Raw genomic sequence first — 17855 nt, 5'->3', positions numbered from 1 at the left:
ACTGCGAGTTCACATCGCACAATTCTGATAAAAAAAAAATTGTGAGGAATTTCAAGATGTAAGTTCGCAATTTTGAGAAAAAGTCAGAACTGCAAAATACAAACTTGCACTTGCAAGACAACACTGGAATTGAGAGTTTTTAATTAGCAATTCTGACTATTTCTCCCAATTGTAAGTTTATATCTCGCGATTCTGACTGTATAACTTAATAATAACTTAATTTTTTTTTTTTTTTGCAATTCTGACTTTTTTTTTTGAAGTTTCTCTCTCACAATTCTGACTTTTTTCTCGTAATCCGAAATTTCTCAATTATGACATATAAACTCGCATTTGTGAGGAAAAAAAAAGACAAAAAAATTAAATAGTTTTTATCTTGCAATTCTAACTTTATTTCTCACAATTGCGAGTTTATATCTCACAATTCTGAGAAAAAATTCTGAATTGTGAGAGAAAAAGTCACAATTACCTTTTTTAATTTTTTTAATCAGCGGCGGAAATTTTTATGACTGTCATTTTTATTTATTCATTTTTTTAAATGACTGCATCATCAACTATGACTGAAACAATACTAGTTTACAGTATTAACTGCTACATTAAGAAAGTTAGAGTCTGATGTTACCTGGCAGAGGCGTGGCTCTGGTGTGCTGCGGTGCCTGTGTTTCTGAAGGAGCCGGTGAGAGTCTTTCCCCATAATCGCTTTCACCAGACGAGGTGTGATCTCCGGCTCTAGAGTCTGCCATCACATTCAGAGCAGGCCTCTTTTTATGATACTTGGCACGGTACGTGTCCGTCATGCAGCCGTCCACGGTGAAGTACGTGCTGGGAAAGACGGGAGAGCCCACCACCGGTTTAGGACAGCTGGAGAACTTCTCCTCACCCTCACTCGCCGACAGATCGTTCCTATCCTGATCAGAGGAGCCAGACTTGGAGCTCGTGTCCGACGAGACCATGTGAGATTCAGACGAGTTTTCCAACCACTTCTGCAGGGCGGTTTGGGACAGGGCCGATCCGTTTCGAGGAAGACGTTGAGGGCTGTGTGGACTCAGACCGAGCGGTTTGGGAGGCAGTGGCGGAGCCACGCCGTGAGATCGAGTCCGAGAGGGAACCTGAGGAGGAACGTCAGCGTGTGATGATGAATCCTCCTGCTCGGAAAATGGACCGGCGAGATCGTCGGAGCTGTTCCACTCCGAACTGCTGGTCTTGGTGAAATAAGGAGAGGTGGGATTCCCGTTTACCACGTGTGCTCGGTCTACCTCAGTCTTTTCCATTCTTTCTTTAGCAGGGTTGTATCGAAAAGCTTGCCTTCTGCAGGAAGAAACACACATTGACTTGTAGTATCGACCTCATACTGGCCCATATGATCTTTTTGATATTGTGATTAATCGCATCCAAAATAAAAGCTTTTATTTATGTAATATATGCGTGTTTATTTATTATGTATATATAAATACACACATGCATGTATATATATATAAGAAAAATATGTTGTTCATATATTACAAATATTTATAAATTGTCAATTATATGAATATAAATATATACTTGTAATCATATGCTTAATTGTACTGAATGTGCACTTGTAGTGTACTTCAAATCTTTAAATCTTCAAGTATTTTTAAAAAAGTTGTACTTGCAGATAATATATTAACCAAATTAAAGGTCACTTAAGTGATTTAAAGAGATACACTCTCATTTCTTAACACACTTAAAGTACACTTCCAAAAAGTGCACTTTGTAGTAAGTTTTAAGTTTTGTGTGTATATTTTGTAATTCATTATTAGACTTTTAAATTAGATTATAATAGATGTTTCTGTATCATTATCTATTCATTAAGTATAAAAAAGTATACAACCTAAAACAATACACACACACACACATATATACATATATATATATATATAATCTTGTTTAATGTTTGAAAGCAAAATACAGCATTGTAACTGTACTGTTTATATGTAAAATAATATTTTTGTTGTTGCTGTTAATATCATCACATAAATTAAAGTTAATATGAAATACTTTATATTTTTACTTTAGATAAATTTGATTTGTGAGTTTTTCCTCTCGCTATTTTGATTTTATTTCTTGCAATTGTGAGTTTAATGCAATAGTGACTTCATAACTCACAACTGCGAGTTTTATCTCAATTCTGAGAAAAAAAATCAGAATTGTGAAGTATAATTTTATATATGATATAAATGTATTATATAATTTATATATTATATTATTAGTACATTTATTATTTATATGATATAAATACTTTACGTTTCAAGACTACATTATAAGTCACTGTTTTAATATTTTATGCTTTAAAGATGTACTTATTTTAAAGAAACTGTAGGGTTATTTGATATTACATGTTAAATAATATAATTTTATTTTTTTATATGTACTAAATTGCAACTTCATAATTACTGTGTAATTACAAATATATTTAAATGCATGACAGTTTCAATAAAACATTACATTACATTAAAGTATGTTTTAGTTTATAATAAAAGCACTCTAAAGTTCAGATAATTGCATTTAATATAAATTTAAAGTATAAAACATTTTAATTTATTGCAAATCAACATTTAGGAGTTGTGTCTGAAAGCATTACATTCAGTTTGCACTTACTGCCACTATTTTTATTACTATTTTTCCCATAATAAATACTCTCTTTACAAGTATTCTAAAGTGTACTTGCCTATATACAGGTACAGATAGTTTTTGTGTATAATTATAAAATAAGGCTTAAATGCCCAAAGACAATTTCAGTCCACTGTATTTATGTTTTTTTTTTTTTTTAATACATCTTAATATTTCTGCATATGGAAAGTACACAAACAATTGCATAGGTAACATTCAAAGCTTCACGCATTCATATTTGCAAATAACGTACCTTGGAATGAGAGGACTCATAGAATGATCATGTGCTTTCTTTTGGTGGTCACCTATAAGACAAAGAGTTAAAAATATTAAACTTTAATGTTTAGTTGCATGTGCATGCATTTTTGTTGTAAACTCTACATATTACTAAACAAATGCAGATATCTCAAACATTTCTGCATCAAAACACAGAATATTTGGACACAGACTGAGGCTGATTTCTGGCCGATGTGTGACCGTGGGCGAGCGCAGACGTGTTATGTAAGGGGTCGGGGCTGGGGTATTGTGTGGGTTCAGTGAGGATGTGTCTCAGTGGGGTTTCTGGCGGGCAGCGCTCAGCGGGCGGCTCTCGGCCTTGTCTAAAGCACACAAGTCTAGAGAGAAGGGGCCCAGACTGGGCCATCTGGTTCAAACCAGCTTCTCTGCGCTCCCGGTGGCCTGTTAACAATGAGCTCGAGGGGTAACGCCATCATAAAAGTGCCCATGCCAAGTGGGCAGTGAGTCTAAGGAGAAAACGGCAAAGTGTTCAATGTGTTGCTGTAGAGACCAAACCTTTAAATCTGAGTTGCTGTCAGGTGGACTGTGGGATGTATGACTACACAGATGCATGCTGGGAGCACATTCACATGCAACAGCGCATAAAATAACATGGACAGCGTCAGGGAAGACAGCAAAAACAACCTTTATTAGTGTGGTTTTCCAATGACAGAAGAGCTGCTTATTGAAGATTTTAGGAAATCAAAAACAATTAGTGGATTCTAGTGTACGCCAGACGTAAAAAAAAAAAAAAGTAGATTTTAGCATTAAAAGACAAACTAAAAAACACTTTTTCTTCCAAACTAAAAAAAAAATTGCTGATGATATTATCTATTGCTCACAGACATACACTGCCAGTCAAAAGTTTTTGGATAGTAAGATTTGGGTTTTTTTTTTTAAGAAAGCCTGCATTTATTTGATCCAAAGTACAGCAAAAAACTTAAAAGTTTTGAAGTATTTTTACTATTTAAAATAATGGTTTTCTATTTGAATACGTGTTAAACTGTAATTTATTTCTGCAATCAAAGTTACATTTTCAGCATCATTACTCCAGTCTTCAGTGTCACATGACCCTTCAGAAATCATTCTAATATGCTGATTTTATTACTATCATCAATATATAAAACAGTTGTGTACATTTTTTTCAGGATTCTTAGATGAATATAAATATACAAAGATGAGCATTTATCTGAAATAAAAAGCTTTTTTTAAAATTATACTTTTTTAGAATTACAAAAGATTTCTATTTCAGATAAATGCTGTTCTTTTGAACTTTTTATTAATCAAAGAAACCTGAAAAAAATTTCTACTACTCAGCTGTTTTCAACATAACAACAACAACAACAACAACAACAACAACAATAATAATAATAATAATATTAATAATAAATGTTTCTTGAGCAGAAAATCTGAATATTACAATGATTTCTGAAGGATCATATGACTGGAGTAATGATGCTAAAAATTCAGCTTTGAAATCATAGGAATAAATTACATTTTAAAATATTCTTAAATAGAAAACAGTTGTTTTAAATAGTAAATATTTTTCAAAATTTTACTGTTTCTGCTGTACTTTGGATCAAATAAGAAGAGAAGAGATTCTTTTTTTTTTTAATCTTAATGTTCAAAAACTTTTGACTAGTAGTGTATGTTTAATAAAATGCTTTCTCACTTTATTAAATAAATAATATTATTACTTTATACAGGAAATACTTTGAATAACTTATCACCAAATCTTTCCATGGCGGCCTATAAGGACAAGATCTAATAAAAAGTGAAACACTAGAGGGCGCTACAGATGAACATTTCAGTTTACTGGGTAGACAAGTCAGTCATGAGGATTTCAGATGCGTTTTGTTGCAAAAGTTTGGTGAGCCATACTTTGATTGCAACTTTAACAACACTACAAAAATGTTTGAATGCAACACAAACATTATAAACAGAATACAACATAAAAGAAAACTGAACTCCTTAATAAGTCCTACACTTCCTTGGTATCATGGGATTGTTGGTTTGTCTTTGCCCCGATGACAAGCCCCCTGAGTGTGTGTGTGTGTGTGTGTGTGATGTATCCGCACACATTGCCTTTCCCTCCTTCTGTTATTTTTTTCCCCCAGCGCATTAACAGCTAAATCCCTTTGGCTAGCATGCAATTATGAGAGGATTGGACTTTAGACCCCATTTTCTGGTTTTTCAAGCCTGTCGTGTTTAAGCTGCTAAGCCTCATGAGAAGAACCTCCAGTTGATGGCCATGACTTGCAATGTTGGAGTAACGTCACTGCAATGATGATAAAAAATAAACAAAAATTTGGCCACCACCATCGATATGATATTCCAGACTCTAGATATGACAAGACACTTCATTGACACAAGATTAGGAGATTTAATCTACCACCAAGCAAAAATTGTGAATCAAATTGCTTAGAAAAGATGCATGATGAGATATTATTCATGTATTTATGTTTATTCAAGTTCTTAAGTCAATGTATGAGTGATTCTTACCTTAAAAAACACTGAAAGACAGCTTATGATTAGATTAGATTCGATTAAAAATATATTTAAAAAACCAAAACCAAAACAAACAAATGAAAACATTTTAATAAGAAGTTCTGGATGGAAAAATTAAAATTACATCATCGGCAGGTGCCATTAAAATCACTTTTATTTTAGTATTTATATAATATATTTTATAGTATTTATTAATATATATTATTTATAATATTATTAATATATATTAATTTATACCATTATCAGAAAAAATTGTTATCAGAACTGAACTCAAAATATCACTAAGATAAACATTACTAAAACTCTATAATTTTATTATTTAAAATAAAGAATTTTGTATTAATTTCTATTAAAAATGTCTCTCTCTCTCTCTCTCTCTCTCTCTCTCTATATATATATATACATACACACACACATATATATACACGCATATATATAAAACAAATAATAAATATACTAAGCACATAATAAATATACTAAACTTATGTTAAAACACTATATGTGTGTAATTTATTTAAATAAGTCGCATAATTAAAAAAAAATAATTTAGATTAATTAAAAAACAATTATTTATATATGCATTTAGTACTTATTTTTATCTATTATTTTATATATATATATATATATATATATATATATATACATATATATATATATATATATACATATATATATATATATATATATATATATATATATATATACAAAAATGTCTTAATGATACTATGATAACAATTTTAGTATAAGTTTTAGTATTTGTTAAGCTTAAGTATAAAAATAAATAGATAAAAATAAGTACTAAATGCATATATAAACACATTTTTTCCTCACTAAAGTAAAAATTAATTAAAAAATTAAGACTTATTTAAATAAATTATACATATAAAGTATTTTATTGGTACTAAAATAATTCTATTTTAGCATAAGTTTAGTATATTTGTTATGTGCTTGTTATTTTTTATAATTGTATATAAATTTATTTTAATTTCTGTTTAAGTCAGATTAGTATTTCAACAAACTTATTTCCATTTTAGCCAAGGCAATTTCTTTAACTTTCATTAATGTTTTTAATCTAATATTTAGATTTGATTCTTCCAGCTTTATTACAAAAATGAACCTTGTTAATACAATAGTTTCAGTTCTCAACAACACTACACAAAACTGCATATTTGAAAACATAAATGAGCTCATTAAAAGCTGGTGCCATAAAATCATTTTATTCAATTTTATTTTAAAAGCACTGCCAGACTCATAATAATAACTGAAAATCATTGCCTGATTCACAGTTATTTAATTAATATTCATGTTCCCCACAGCCCTAAACAACACATCCTTACACGTGAAAAAATGAGCTCATAGATGGTGAGCAGACAGACCCGTATCAGAAGCTGAGGCAGCGATCAGGCTGACGGGTTGGGAGTGTTAAACTCCAGCCGTACGTCAACACTCGACATCTGAGCCAACATGAGATCACTGCCAGCTCAGCAGAGACACACGCATACACACACCTGTTCTCCAGACTCCACTGAATGAATCAAGCCCAAAACAATTCACCGTGCACCATCACATGGGCCTGAAGGCTCAGCTGGTACATACGTTATCTCTCGGATGACAATAAGGAGTGTGCAATTAATGCACCTTTTTGCATCACCTCTGAAGGGAACGTGACTCCACAGGCAATTACTTGCCAAGAAATGCATGCAAATATACATACGGGTAGATACGCACCACATCAGACAAGACTGAACTGGATCTGTCGACATACCGAAAATAGTTACTGATGTCTAAGAATAAATATTTTCCACAGTGCAACAGGATCTCTCTTAGATGCAACTTAGGGAACGTCTCTTCCTGCTTTTCATGTGCCTTACAGGAACTAACACGCTGTAGACTCGCAACTATATTAAGTAAGGATAGGTAAGTAATATATGTAATATATGCAAGGATGCTGACAAAGAATGGCGAGCCTCTCTAAACCCCACTGTCAGGGGTTCGTCTGTTCAACACGCTGAACTTTTAGTAACTCCTGCTGGTTTGACCTTTACAAGCATCTTATGGGACAGACAGCGCACACGGCACAGGGAAAAGTGTGAGCACAGCACTGATACTGAACAACACACTACAGATACAATGAGACAGTTGCCATTTAGGAGCAGAGAAAGCACATCCTGCCAAACAGTTCTTAAAAACTGCTCTCTAGTGCACTTCTGATCAAACAAGGGCAACGTTCAACTGCACTGTTTACTGAAAGCCTGGGTTGTTAACATGGGATTTGTCATTTCCTTCCTTGGCAAATATGATCACAGGAACAGCGGGCAAACGAAATTCTCTCGACATGAAAGTCACACCTAAAAATGTATGAATTTAAATGCTAAAGCACCATTCCAAGTGGCATATACAAATTATTTAATTTAATTTAATTTTGTTTTATTTCATTTTATTTGTGTTTATTTCATCTTATTTTAGTGTTTATTTCATTTTAATTTAGTGCTTATTTCATTGTAGGGTTATTTTATTTTTATTTTATTTTAGTGTTTATTTGATTTCATTTAATTTTAATTGATTGTTTATTAAGTTTATTAAATAAAATATATTTTATTTTAGTATTTATTTTTTGTTTATTTTACTTTATTTAGTATTTTATTTCATTTTAATTTAGTATTTTATTTTAGTATTTATTTTAGTTAATTTTAGTATTTATTTTATTTCATTTTATTTTAATGTTTATTTTGTTTTATTTTAATGTTTATTTTGTTTTATTTTAGTGTTTATTTCATTTTAATTTAGTGTTTATATTTATTTTTACTTAGTGTTTATTTCATGCTAGTGTTTAATTTAGTGTTAATTTCATTTAAGTATTTATTTAATTTTGAAACTATTTCATTTTAATATAGAGTTTTTTTAGTGTTTATTTTATTGTAGTGTTTATTTTACTTTATTTTAATTTAGTATTTTATTTCATTTTAATTTAGTATTTTATTTTATTATTTATTTTAGTTTATTTTAGTATTTATTTTATTTCGTTTTAATTTAGTGTTTATTTCATTTTAATTTAGTGTTTTTTAACATTTTATTTTAGTGTTCATTTCATTTTAATTGTGTTTATTTAATTTATTGTAGCATTTATTGTATTTTTTTTCCATTTTAATTTATTTTTATTTAGTGTTTATTTTATGCTAGTGTTTATTTTATGCTAGTGTTTAATTTAGTGTCTATTTCATTTTAATTTAGTGTTTATTATTTTATTTCATTTCATTTTGTTTTATTTTAGTGTTTATTTTAGTGTTTATTTCATTTTAATTTAGTATTTTGTTTTATTCTGCACTGCAATGCAATGCAATGACTTTAAACCAGCTGGTGTTCAGTTGATTTTTAGCAGATGCAAGTCAAATCTCCTCAAAATCACACACTGAAAATTTTGGTGATGGAAGAATCTTTTGATGTATAATCAAAAACTAACTTGGATATTACATTTTTAACCCACTGCCTTTTAATACAATGATGCATATCACCTATTTAAGTGTGGCTATTAATTATTACATTTAAATTTATTATTATTAAAATAAATATTATTAAATTAAACTGAAACTTATTAAATGTATTATTAAACATTATTAGTAAAAATTGAGTGGCTGAAAGAGTGACATTTTTATTCATATTTCTTATATATGCATTTCATCTGATAATTATGTAGTCATTATTTATTTTACTTTATCTTTATTTTTTTTTCCCTCTTTGCTTTTCAGAATGATTTCTGCTGTATTGGCTACTGGATTCAGGCCAGTTCGAGAGGCAACACACACTCAGCACATCTGAACCAATTCCAAAATGACATTTGGAAAGAACTGTCAATACCATTTTAAACTGCAACTGGATATAAAATGTGATGGAATACTGCTGTAAAAAAATAAATAAATGCATATAAACACACACATTAGTTTGGATATAAACATCCTGCATCACTCCCTGTCTAACTCCTCCCCCTCATTTAATGTCAAAAGAACGCAGAGCCATTCTTTCCCACAGCAACGAACACTTCAACGCTCGCGCCGCAGTGAAAACAGCCTTTAAGGCGCGCGAGAGGACACGGCCCTCAGAGCTGTCCTTTCTGCTTCACTTCTTCAGCCCATAAAGCTCCCATAAAGCACCTAGAGCCGGGGTAAACAGCCCCCCACCCCGACCATCACAACACACTCACACATACACAAACAGCTCCCAGCGCTGACAACCAGGACAAATGATTCGTCCCCAAACACCACCCCACGTGCACCCTTCACTTCAGCAGCTCATCTGGAGCGCGAGCGCCGATAACAGCCGCACTGCCACATCACTTATTCATATACTACTATAGCGTTCATTCATATTTTAAATAATCTTCTATTTTTATATTTTCAGTTTATCATAATTCAGTTTATTAGAATTTAGTTCATTTCAGTTAATTATTTATTTTTTTTATTTAATATTTCTATTGATCTTTTTTTAATTTCAGTATGTGTTTTTAAAGAAAGTTTAAAATGTAGCCTTGGTAACTAACTGAAATAAATAAATTGAAGTACTAAAATATTAAATATTAAATTTAATATAAATATAATATTAAAAATTTTGTTTTAAATTTAGTCTGTATTTTATTTTATTTTTTATTTTAAATAATTGCTTATTTTTATTTAGTGATTAATTTAGTGTTTATTTTATTTTAATTTAGTGTTTAATTAAGCGTTTATTTTTTTAGTTTATTTTAAGTTTTTTATATCTAAGTTTTTCATCTAATATTTATATTTTCTTTCTTTCTTTTTTTTTTTTTTGTTGGATTAAATCAAAACTGTTCTGAATAGTTTCAGTTAACAATAAAAACACTGGTTTCCCCTGACTCTTATTTTATTTTCTTCACTTCAAAAACAGCTGTTCAGAGTTGGAAAACATATAATGGTTTGCTCTTATTACTGAAGTGTTAATCTGACCGGTAGCTGTTGTTTAACACTCTGTGTGTGACTCGAATTGACCCCGAGCCTCTGTGGTGAGATGTGGTCAGTAAAATTGAAAAACAATACCATTTAAATTTAAAAAGATTTAAAATTTAAAAAGAAAATTTTTAGTAGCCTTGGCAACTAACTGAAACGAATACAATTAAGTACTAAAATTAAAATATTAAAATTAAAATGAAAACTAAGTTAATTTTACAGTTTATTTTATTTTATTATTATTTTTTTAATGTTTATTTTATTTTATTTTATTGTTTATTTCATTTTAATTTGGTGTTTATTTTATTTTTTTATTTTAATTTAGTGTTTAATATTTTTTAATAATATATAATGGTTAGCTCTTGTCATTACTGAAGTGTTAATCTGACCGGTAGCTGTTTTTTTTTTTTTTTTTAATCACTCTGTGTGTGACTTGAATTGACCCCGAGCCTGTGGTGAGATCCGTCAAAGAGCGACAGGCTGACAAAATACACACTTGGCAACCCTCTTCCGACACTCAATATCCCAAAGTACTTGAAATCTTGTATTATGCTCTCATTTACATGCTCAAAAACCAGTCACTACTGTCAGTTTGTTAGTGTTAACTCAAGCTTTTAAAAATAAAATTTAAAAACAAAAAAATTAAAATTTAAAAATATTTCAAATTTAAAAAGAACATTTGAAACGCAGCCTTGGCAACTAACTGAATTAAATAAATGTAAGTACTAATATTAAAATATTAAAATTTAAATCAAAAATAAAAATAAGCACAAAATTACTACTAAAATGAAAACTGAAAATACAATAAATATTAAATAAATAGTAATAAGTTACAATTATGAAAAAAAATGAATGAATAAATACTATAACAGCACCTAAATAATACTAAAGTACACTGCTCCATGCCTATATAGGAAGCAGACAGTGAGGCAACTCAATAGGTTTGGGAAGCTCTGCAAATAATGTTTTGGTAATTACTGATATCACAAAAAAAAAAAAAAAAAAAAAAAAAAAAAATTTGAGGGCACTTACTGTAGATAATGGACGAAGGTGGGATCTCGGTCTTTGAATCCTCATACCTCCTTAGGTAGTTAGGCTCCCTAAAAATACACAATGCACTGAACTTAGTAGTGTTTTTTAGGTGTGGTCACAGTAGATACTGTGATCTATTCACTTTCATATTAAACATATGAATGTGGGAGAATAACAACACAAGCATAATTTTTTTTTGTCTTTGACATTTAAAGTTTACATTTGGTGAACATCTAATATTGATGAATTTGTGAAAGCAAAAGAAATTCTAAATGCTACAGATTGACCTCTCGGCTACAACCCAACTTGTTTTGGTGTTGTCAAATCAACAACTTAGTAAGTTTAAAGTAATGCCAACCTTATGTAAGTACATAGTTAAACTATTACATTTCAGTAATTTCAGTTACAATTTCAGGTAATAACATCTAGTGTGAACACCCCTTTAGTCAGTCTGCATTTGTTTCTTTCCAAGCCTAACCTTTCTATGACATTAAATAGTTAAAAGAATGATGTAAACACCTCCACCTAACATTACTGCAACATGACATACTCTGATTCACAATGACATGACATAAACAGCTACACATGAATCAGTTATCTGAAAAGGAAAAACATTCAAACAGTAATGAAAAGGTACTCTCTGCTTACACAGAAGGCAAGTTTTAATTTACATCACTGTTTAAAAAAAAACAAACCACTATAATTCAGCAAAATAAATAAAATATATCATATACACTACAATTCAATTTATTAATATTATTATTTTGTTATGTTTCTGAAATAAGTCTCTTATGCTTACCAAGGCTACATTTATTTGATTGAAGACAGTAAAACCAGTAAAATTATGAAATAGTATTGTAATTTAAAAGATCTGTCTTGTATTTGAATATATATTAAAATGTAATTTATTCCTGTGATCAAAGCTGAATTTTCAGCATCATTGCTCCAGCCTTCAGTATCACATGATCCTTCAGAAATCAATATAATGTGCTGATTTGCTGCTCTAGAAGCATTACTATTCATCAATGCTTTTGTGGAAATGATAATATATTTATTTGATCAAAAACACTGAAAAAATGCTGATTTATTATCAGTGTTGTGTTGCTTAAGATTTTTTTGGAACCTTGATACTTTTTTCAGGATTCTTTGATGAATGAAAAGTTAAAAAGAACAGCATTTATTCAAAATAGATTATTTTATTTATTAAAGAATCCTGAAAAACGTATCACGGCTTTCAAAAAAATATTGAGCAGCACAACAGTTTCAACACTGATCATAAATCATCATATTAGAATGATTTCTGAAAGATCATTTGACACTGAAGACTGGAGTAATGATGATGAAAATACAGCTTTGCATCACGGGAATAAATTATATTTTAAAGTACATTAAAATAGAAAACCACTATTTTAAATTGCAATAACGTTTCACAATATTACTGTTTTTTCTGTATTTTTAATTGAATAAACACAGCCTTGATGAGCAGAAAAGTCTTCTTTAAAGTCTTATTTATTTATTTATTTTTTGTCAGAATTCTTTTTTGAATATGAAGTAAAAAAAGAATCAAAATCTGTTGTCATTTTTGATCAGTTCAATGCATCCATTCTGAATAAAAATATCAATATCTTTAAAAAAATAATCATATTGATGCAAAACGTTAAATGGCAGAGTATGTATATATAAATCTCCCTAATTAGTTTTCCAGCCTTACAAAATGAGACTTAACAGGATTGTTTGACTGAATTCATATTGATTTCTTCTTGTTACCACATTTATGTCATCACTGTAGTGACGCTTTTCAGCAAACATGTGTGTGACCCCAGACCACAAAACCAGTAATGAGGGTCAGTTTTCTGAAATTGAGATTTATACATCATCTAAACGCTGAACAAATAAGCTTTCCATTGATATATGGTTTGTTAGGATAGCACAATATTTGGCCCAAGATACAACTATTCGAAAATATTAATCTGAGGGCGCAAAAAATCTAAATATTGAGAAAATCGCCTTTAAAGTTGTCCAAATGAAGTTCTTAGCAATGCACATTACTAATCAAAAATTAAGTTTCGATATATTCACAGTAGGAAATTTACAAAATATCTTCATGGAACATGAACTTAATATCCTAATGATTTTTGGCATAAAAGAAAAAAATATTTTGACCCATACAATGCATTGTTGGCTATTGCTACAAATATACCCGTGCTACTTATAACTGGTTTTGTGGTCCAGGGTCACATACGTCTTGATGCTCTTCCTAATGAAGAAATACTTCAGTTCTTACCTGGAGAGGTTTGGTTCTGGTATGGATTGCATTTCTTTGTTGCTCAAGTTCTCCACCACAGGAGAGTCCAGATTAGCTGAGCTGTTGCTGAGACGATCACTGCTCTCGTATCCAGATTCAGTGCGCTGGATTTTCCAGTTATCAGTCCGAATGGTGAGGTTATTGACACTTGATTTAACCCTGTCCTGCTCCGCTGGTCCACGACCCTCTGACTCCAGTGAGCTCCTGCTGCCCATGTCCTGCCGCTGCTCGTCCTCGTAAATCGTCATTAAACTCTTGGGTTTACGCTCCTCGCGTCGAGCCCACGCCGGCTCTTCGCCGTCCTGAATAAAGTTCTGTCTGCGAGAGATGGGGTAGTTTTGATTATTATCAGTGTTTATTACGCTGTCGACGTTAAGCGCCTCTCGCATTGGCCTCCACGCCCGATTGGGCCGACTGCGAGAGTTTCCGTACGTCCGAGAGTCCTGACTGCTGTCCGTATCGTAGCCGTTGGCCACATCAGGCCTCCGAGAGCGGTTCTCTACAGGGGGATGAAGCGGGACGCGGGGCTGAGACTGAGAGCGGGGCTCATGGTTGTAGTGGGTGTTGGTAACGGGCCAGCGCTCGGCTTTCGTTGGACCCCTGCCCTGGCTGCTGTAGAACCGCGACTCCATATGCTTAAAGCCATTCTCCGGAGGTGACAGCGAGCGGGAATGAGGCTTCTCCGGGGCGTCTGAGGGATGAGAAACATACAGTTACAACCAGTTTTACAAAAAGATTTATCAGGGTTTTAAATTAAGCAATTATTATTGGGGTTTTACAAGTAAAAAAAAAAATCTATGCCTTTCTCTTCAAAATTTCATGTTTAATGCAGTGTGTGAATTGCTGTTTCTTTCTAATTATTTGCATAATGTATTAGGTAGTTCTGAGTGAAAAAAAAAAAAACTTTTTTTCTAGAAGTACACAGTAGTTATAATATTATGATTTTTTTTTTTTTGCCTGTAACTATTAGTATGGGTTAAAATTACATTAAAATTAAATTCATCCATGCAGTTAATTCATTTAATTTTTGTTGAGCATTTAATACTTTATATGCATAAAATTTTATATTATTATTTTCCAAGTAAATTAATATATGTAACATAATATATAAATTATAATGTACTATGTTTGCATGATAAACATATATATATATATATATATATATATATATATATTTATTTATTAATACATAAACATTACATTTATGTATGCAATTACTTGATATCCTAATGAAGAAAAGAAAGCATCATTAAAATAATACGACTCATATAATTGAATATTATTACTTTCCAAGTACAAATATATATAACATAATATATAAATTATAATGTAACTTTAAAACTTTGTGTATAAATGTTTTTTTCTAATGAAAATAAATAAATAAAAAATAAATCTTTAAATGTAAAAAACTTATATATCTTATTTATATATAAAAAATAAATTCTTAGGTTTGCATCATTTTATTTAATACTTTGACAGGGATGAAGTCAAAAGTCTCTTAAATTATCAGATTATTCAACCTTTTTCTGACAAGGCAAGGTTTGTTAAAAATGTGGTATGACTCCTCAAAATGTGTTGATATTTATTAATTAATAATTCATGATAAACATTTTTAACACTGAAAAAAATTCAGTTGTAAGGAAACAACTGTAAACTGTTCAGCATTTCACATTTGTTAGTCTTTCATAACCAAATTATGTATGAACAGAAATCTATTTAGCTTTCCAATCAAGTGTTGTGCCGCTGTGGTGGGTCTCACATTTTAATGCATTATTAAATTGTTCATTAACATTACACAAACACAATTCATCGACACTAAACCTGCTTCCAGTCTACAGGCCAGAATCATCCATCTCTGACATATGCGGGGTTGCACTAATAGCCTGGATGACCTTATTTCTTGTGAAGGTGGAAGAGTGACTCTCTTTGGGCAGAACAGTGCTGATATTGGCACTGTTAAACGGGCTGGCATAGAGATTCTGCGGCAGTGCAAATCCATACCGCTCCATTCCACATTGCCAAGTTCACTATATCGTTATGCAGCACGAGCTTGAGAAAACAGCATTCTCTCATTAGGTATTAATGCAACTTTGACTTGCGGCCGTCACACGCACGTGAAAATGCTAATTATCTGGCATAATGAATTCTCAAACAGCCCACACAGTTAACTTCCTACAAGACGAAGGCAGTCTGGTCCAAGATCTACACGCTGAAGGCTAAAAAGCCATTAGTAAGCCATATACCTACTTAAAAAGGGTAAAGCAAAGTCAAGCAGCTTGGTTTGCAAACCACAATTTTACTGCTTATGAGCAATAAAAGGAGATGGTAATGATGGTCACATGACGCCTGCACAACATAGCGAGCCAGTTTCACTGCACATGAGGAAATGACACCGTGATACCCATAAACTTACGTCTACTGTTCAGTGTGCAATGCTATAGAAGAACAGTGCTTAATTGCATTAAATGAACTTCAAATTTCAAAAGGGGTATTTTTAAAAATCTGCACTTCTAGATAATACAATATTAATGAAATAAAAGTCCACTTAAAGAGACACTTTATTGACTACACTGCCATTCAGAAGTTTCTAATGCTCATTAAGGCTGTATTTATTTGATTAAAAATACAGAAAAAACAGTAATATTCTGAAATATTATTGCAATTTCTAATACTGGTTTCCTGTTTTAATATACTTTAAAATATAATTTATTTCTGTGACGCAGCGCTGAATTTTCAGCATCATTACTCCAGTCTTCAGTGTCACATGATCCTTCAAAAATCATTCTAATATGTTGATTTATCATCAGTGTTGAAACTGTTGTGCTGCTTAATATTTTCTTGAAACCTGTGATACTTTTTCCTTGATTTTTTTGATGAACACATGCACTCTTCAGACTAAAACAGATGACTTGATCTGATGGACGCGTGTCCCTTATCGTTTCATTAGAAAGTTTCTTTATGGCCCTTTGAGTGAGTATCACTGACCTCATCCAGCATTAGAGCGGTTATGCAAGAGGAGCCTCTGTGCGGCTGATCCAGTGCTGCGTTCGTGACCTAATCTCTTCGGCAAATTTGATGCGATGTGTTAATATAGTCATTTTCGGTTGGAACTGACCTCCATAATAAATAATAAATTCACCCGGAAACTTGGAAGTGGAGGTGGAATTGCATTGCATGACTATGTGACATGTTATGTGACATGATTTGGCATCCAGCATTTTATGTAATACCCAATAAATTTGATAGATGCACATACAGTAGCTGTCAGCCATCTGGTTAATTTTGGTGCCTATAAAAGGAATGATTCATTTTAAATATAAAAATACAGCTGCAAGCAGCGATTACTGGGGCTCAAGCGCTTTAGGTATTTAAAGGAGCAGTCCACTTCCAGAACAACAATTTACAGATAATGAACTCAACCTCTTGTCATCCAAGATGTTCATGTCTTTCTTTCTTCAGTCGTGAAGAAATTGTGTTCTTTTGAGGAAAACATTTCATGATTTTTCTCCATATAATGGACTGATATGGTGCCCCGATTTTGAACTTCCAAAATGCAGTTTAAACGCGGCTTCAAACGAATTCGGTTGTAAATGATCCCAGCCGAGGAACAAGGGTCTTATAGAGCAAAACGATCGGTTATTTTCATTTAAAAAATACAATTTAAAAACTTTTTAATCTTAAATGCTCATCTTGCCTTTTTCTCCCTGAACTCTGTGTATTCCTGCTCAAGACAGTTAGCTTATGTCGAAAAACTCAGACTGTATTTTCTCCCTCAACTCCAAAAATCATTTCAAAATCATCCTACATCACTGCAGAAGTACCGACCCAGTCTTTGCAAAGTGAACATGCAAAGATCAAACAACCTTAACAAAAAATGTAAAACAGCGATATAGGGCGATTTTTAAGTTTTTCAACATACCCTAACTGTCATGAGCCAAAATACAGTTCCCATTTCAGGGAGAGCAATACAAGATAAGCGTTTGACATTAAAAAGTACGAAAATAACCCATTGTTTTGCTAGATAAGAGCCTTCTTCCTTAGCTGGGATCGTTTACAACTGCATTTGGGATTGTTTAAGGCCGCACTGAAACTGTATTTTGGAAGTTCAAACTCGGGGCACTATATCAGTCCATTATATGGAGAAA

At 31.6% G+C, this 17855-nt stretch overlaps 1 protein-coding gene across 3 annotated transcripts in view; it reads right to left on the bottom strand.

Annotated features, from left to right (window-relative positions):
* Positions 1-17855, bottom strand: part of LOC127168237 (inactive ubiquitin carboxyl-terminal hydrolase 53) — a 65295-nt gene that overhangs the window by 2065 nt on the left and 45375 nt on the right. For all 3 annotated transcript variants that reach the window (XM_051114883.1, XM_051114885.1, XM_051114884.1), the window contains exons 14-17: positions 13690-14401; positions 11406-11473; positions 2885-2936; positions 620-1305 (exon numbers count right to left, since the gene is read on the bottom strand). In XM_051114883.1, coding sequence (XP_050970840.1) covers positions 620-1305; positions 2885-2936; positions 11406-11473; positions 13690-14401 — 1518 coding nt within the window. The remainder of the gene's footprint in view (positions 1-619; positions 1306-2884; positions 2937-11405; positions 11474-13689; positions 14402-17855) is intronic.

The sequence above is a fragment of the Labeo rohita genome, chromosome 7 (genome assembly GCF_022985175.1).
Source record: "Labeo rohita strain BAU-BD-2019 chromosome 7, IGBB_LRoh.1.0, whole genome shotgun sequence".
Classification (NCBI taxonomy): Eukaryota; Metazoa; Chordata; class Actinopteri; order Cypriniformes; family Cyprinidae; genus Labeo; species Labeo rohita.
The sequence above is the reverse complement of the archived record's forward strand: the minus strand, read 5'-3'. Positions and strand labels throughout refer to the sequence as shown.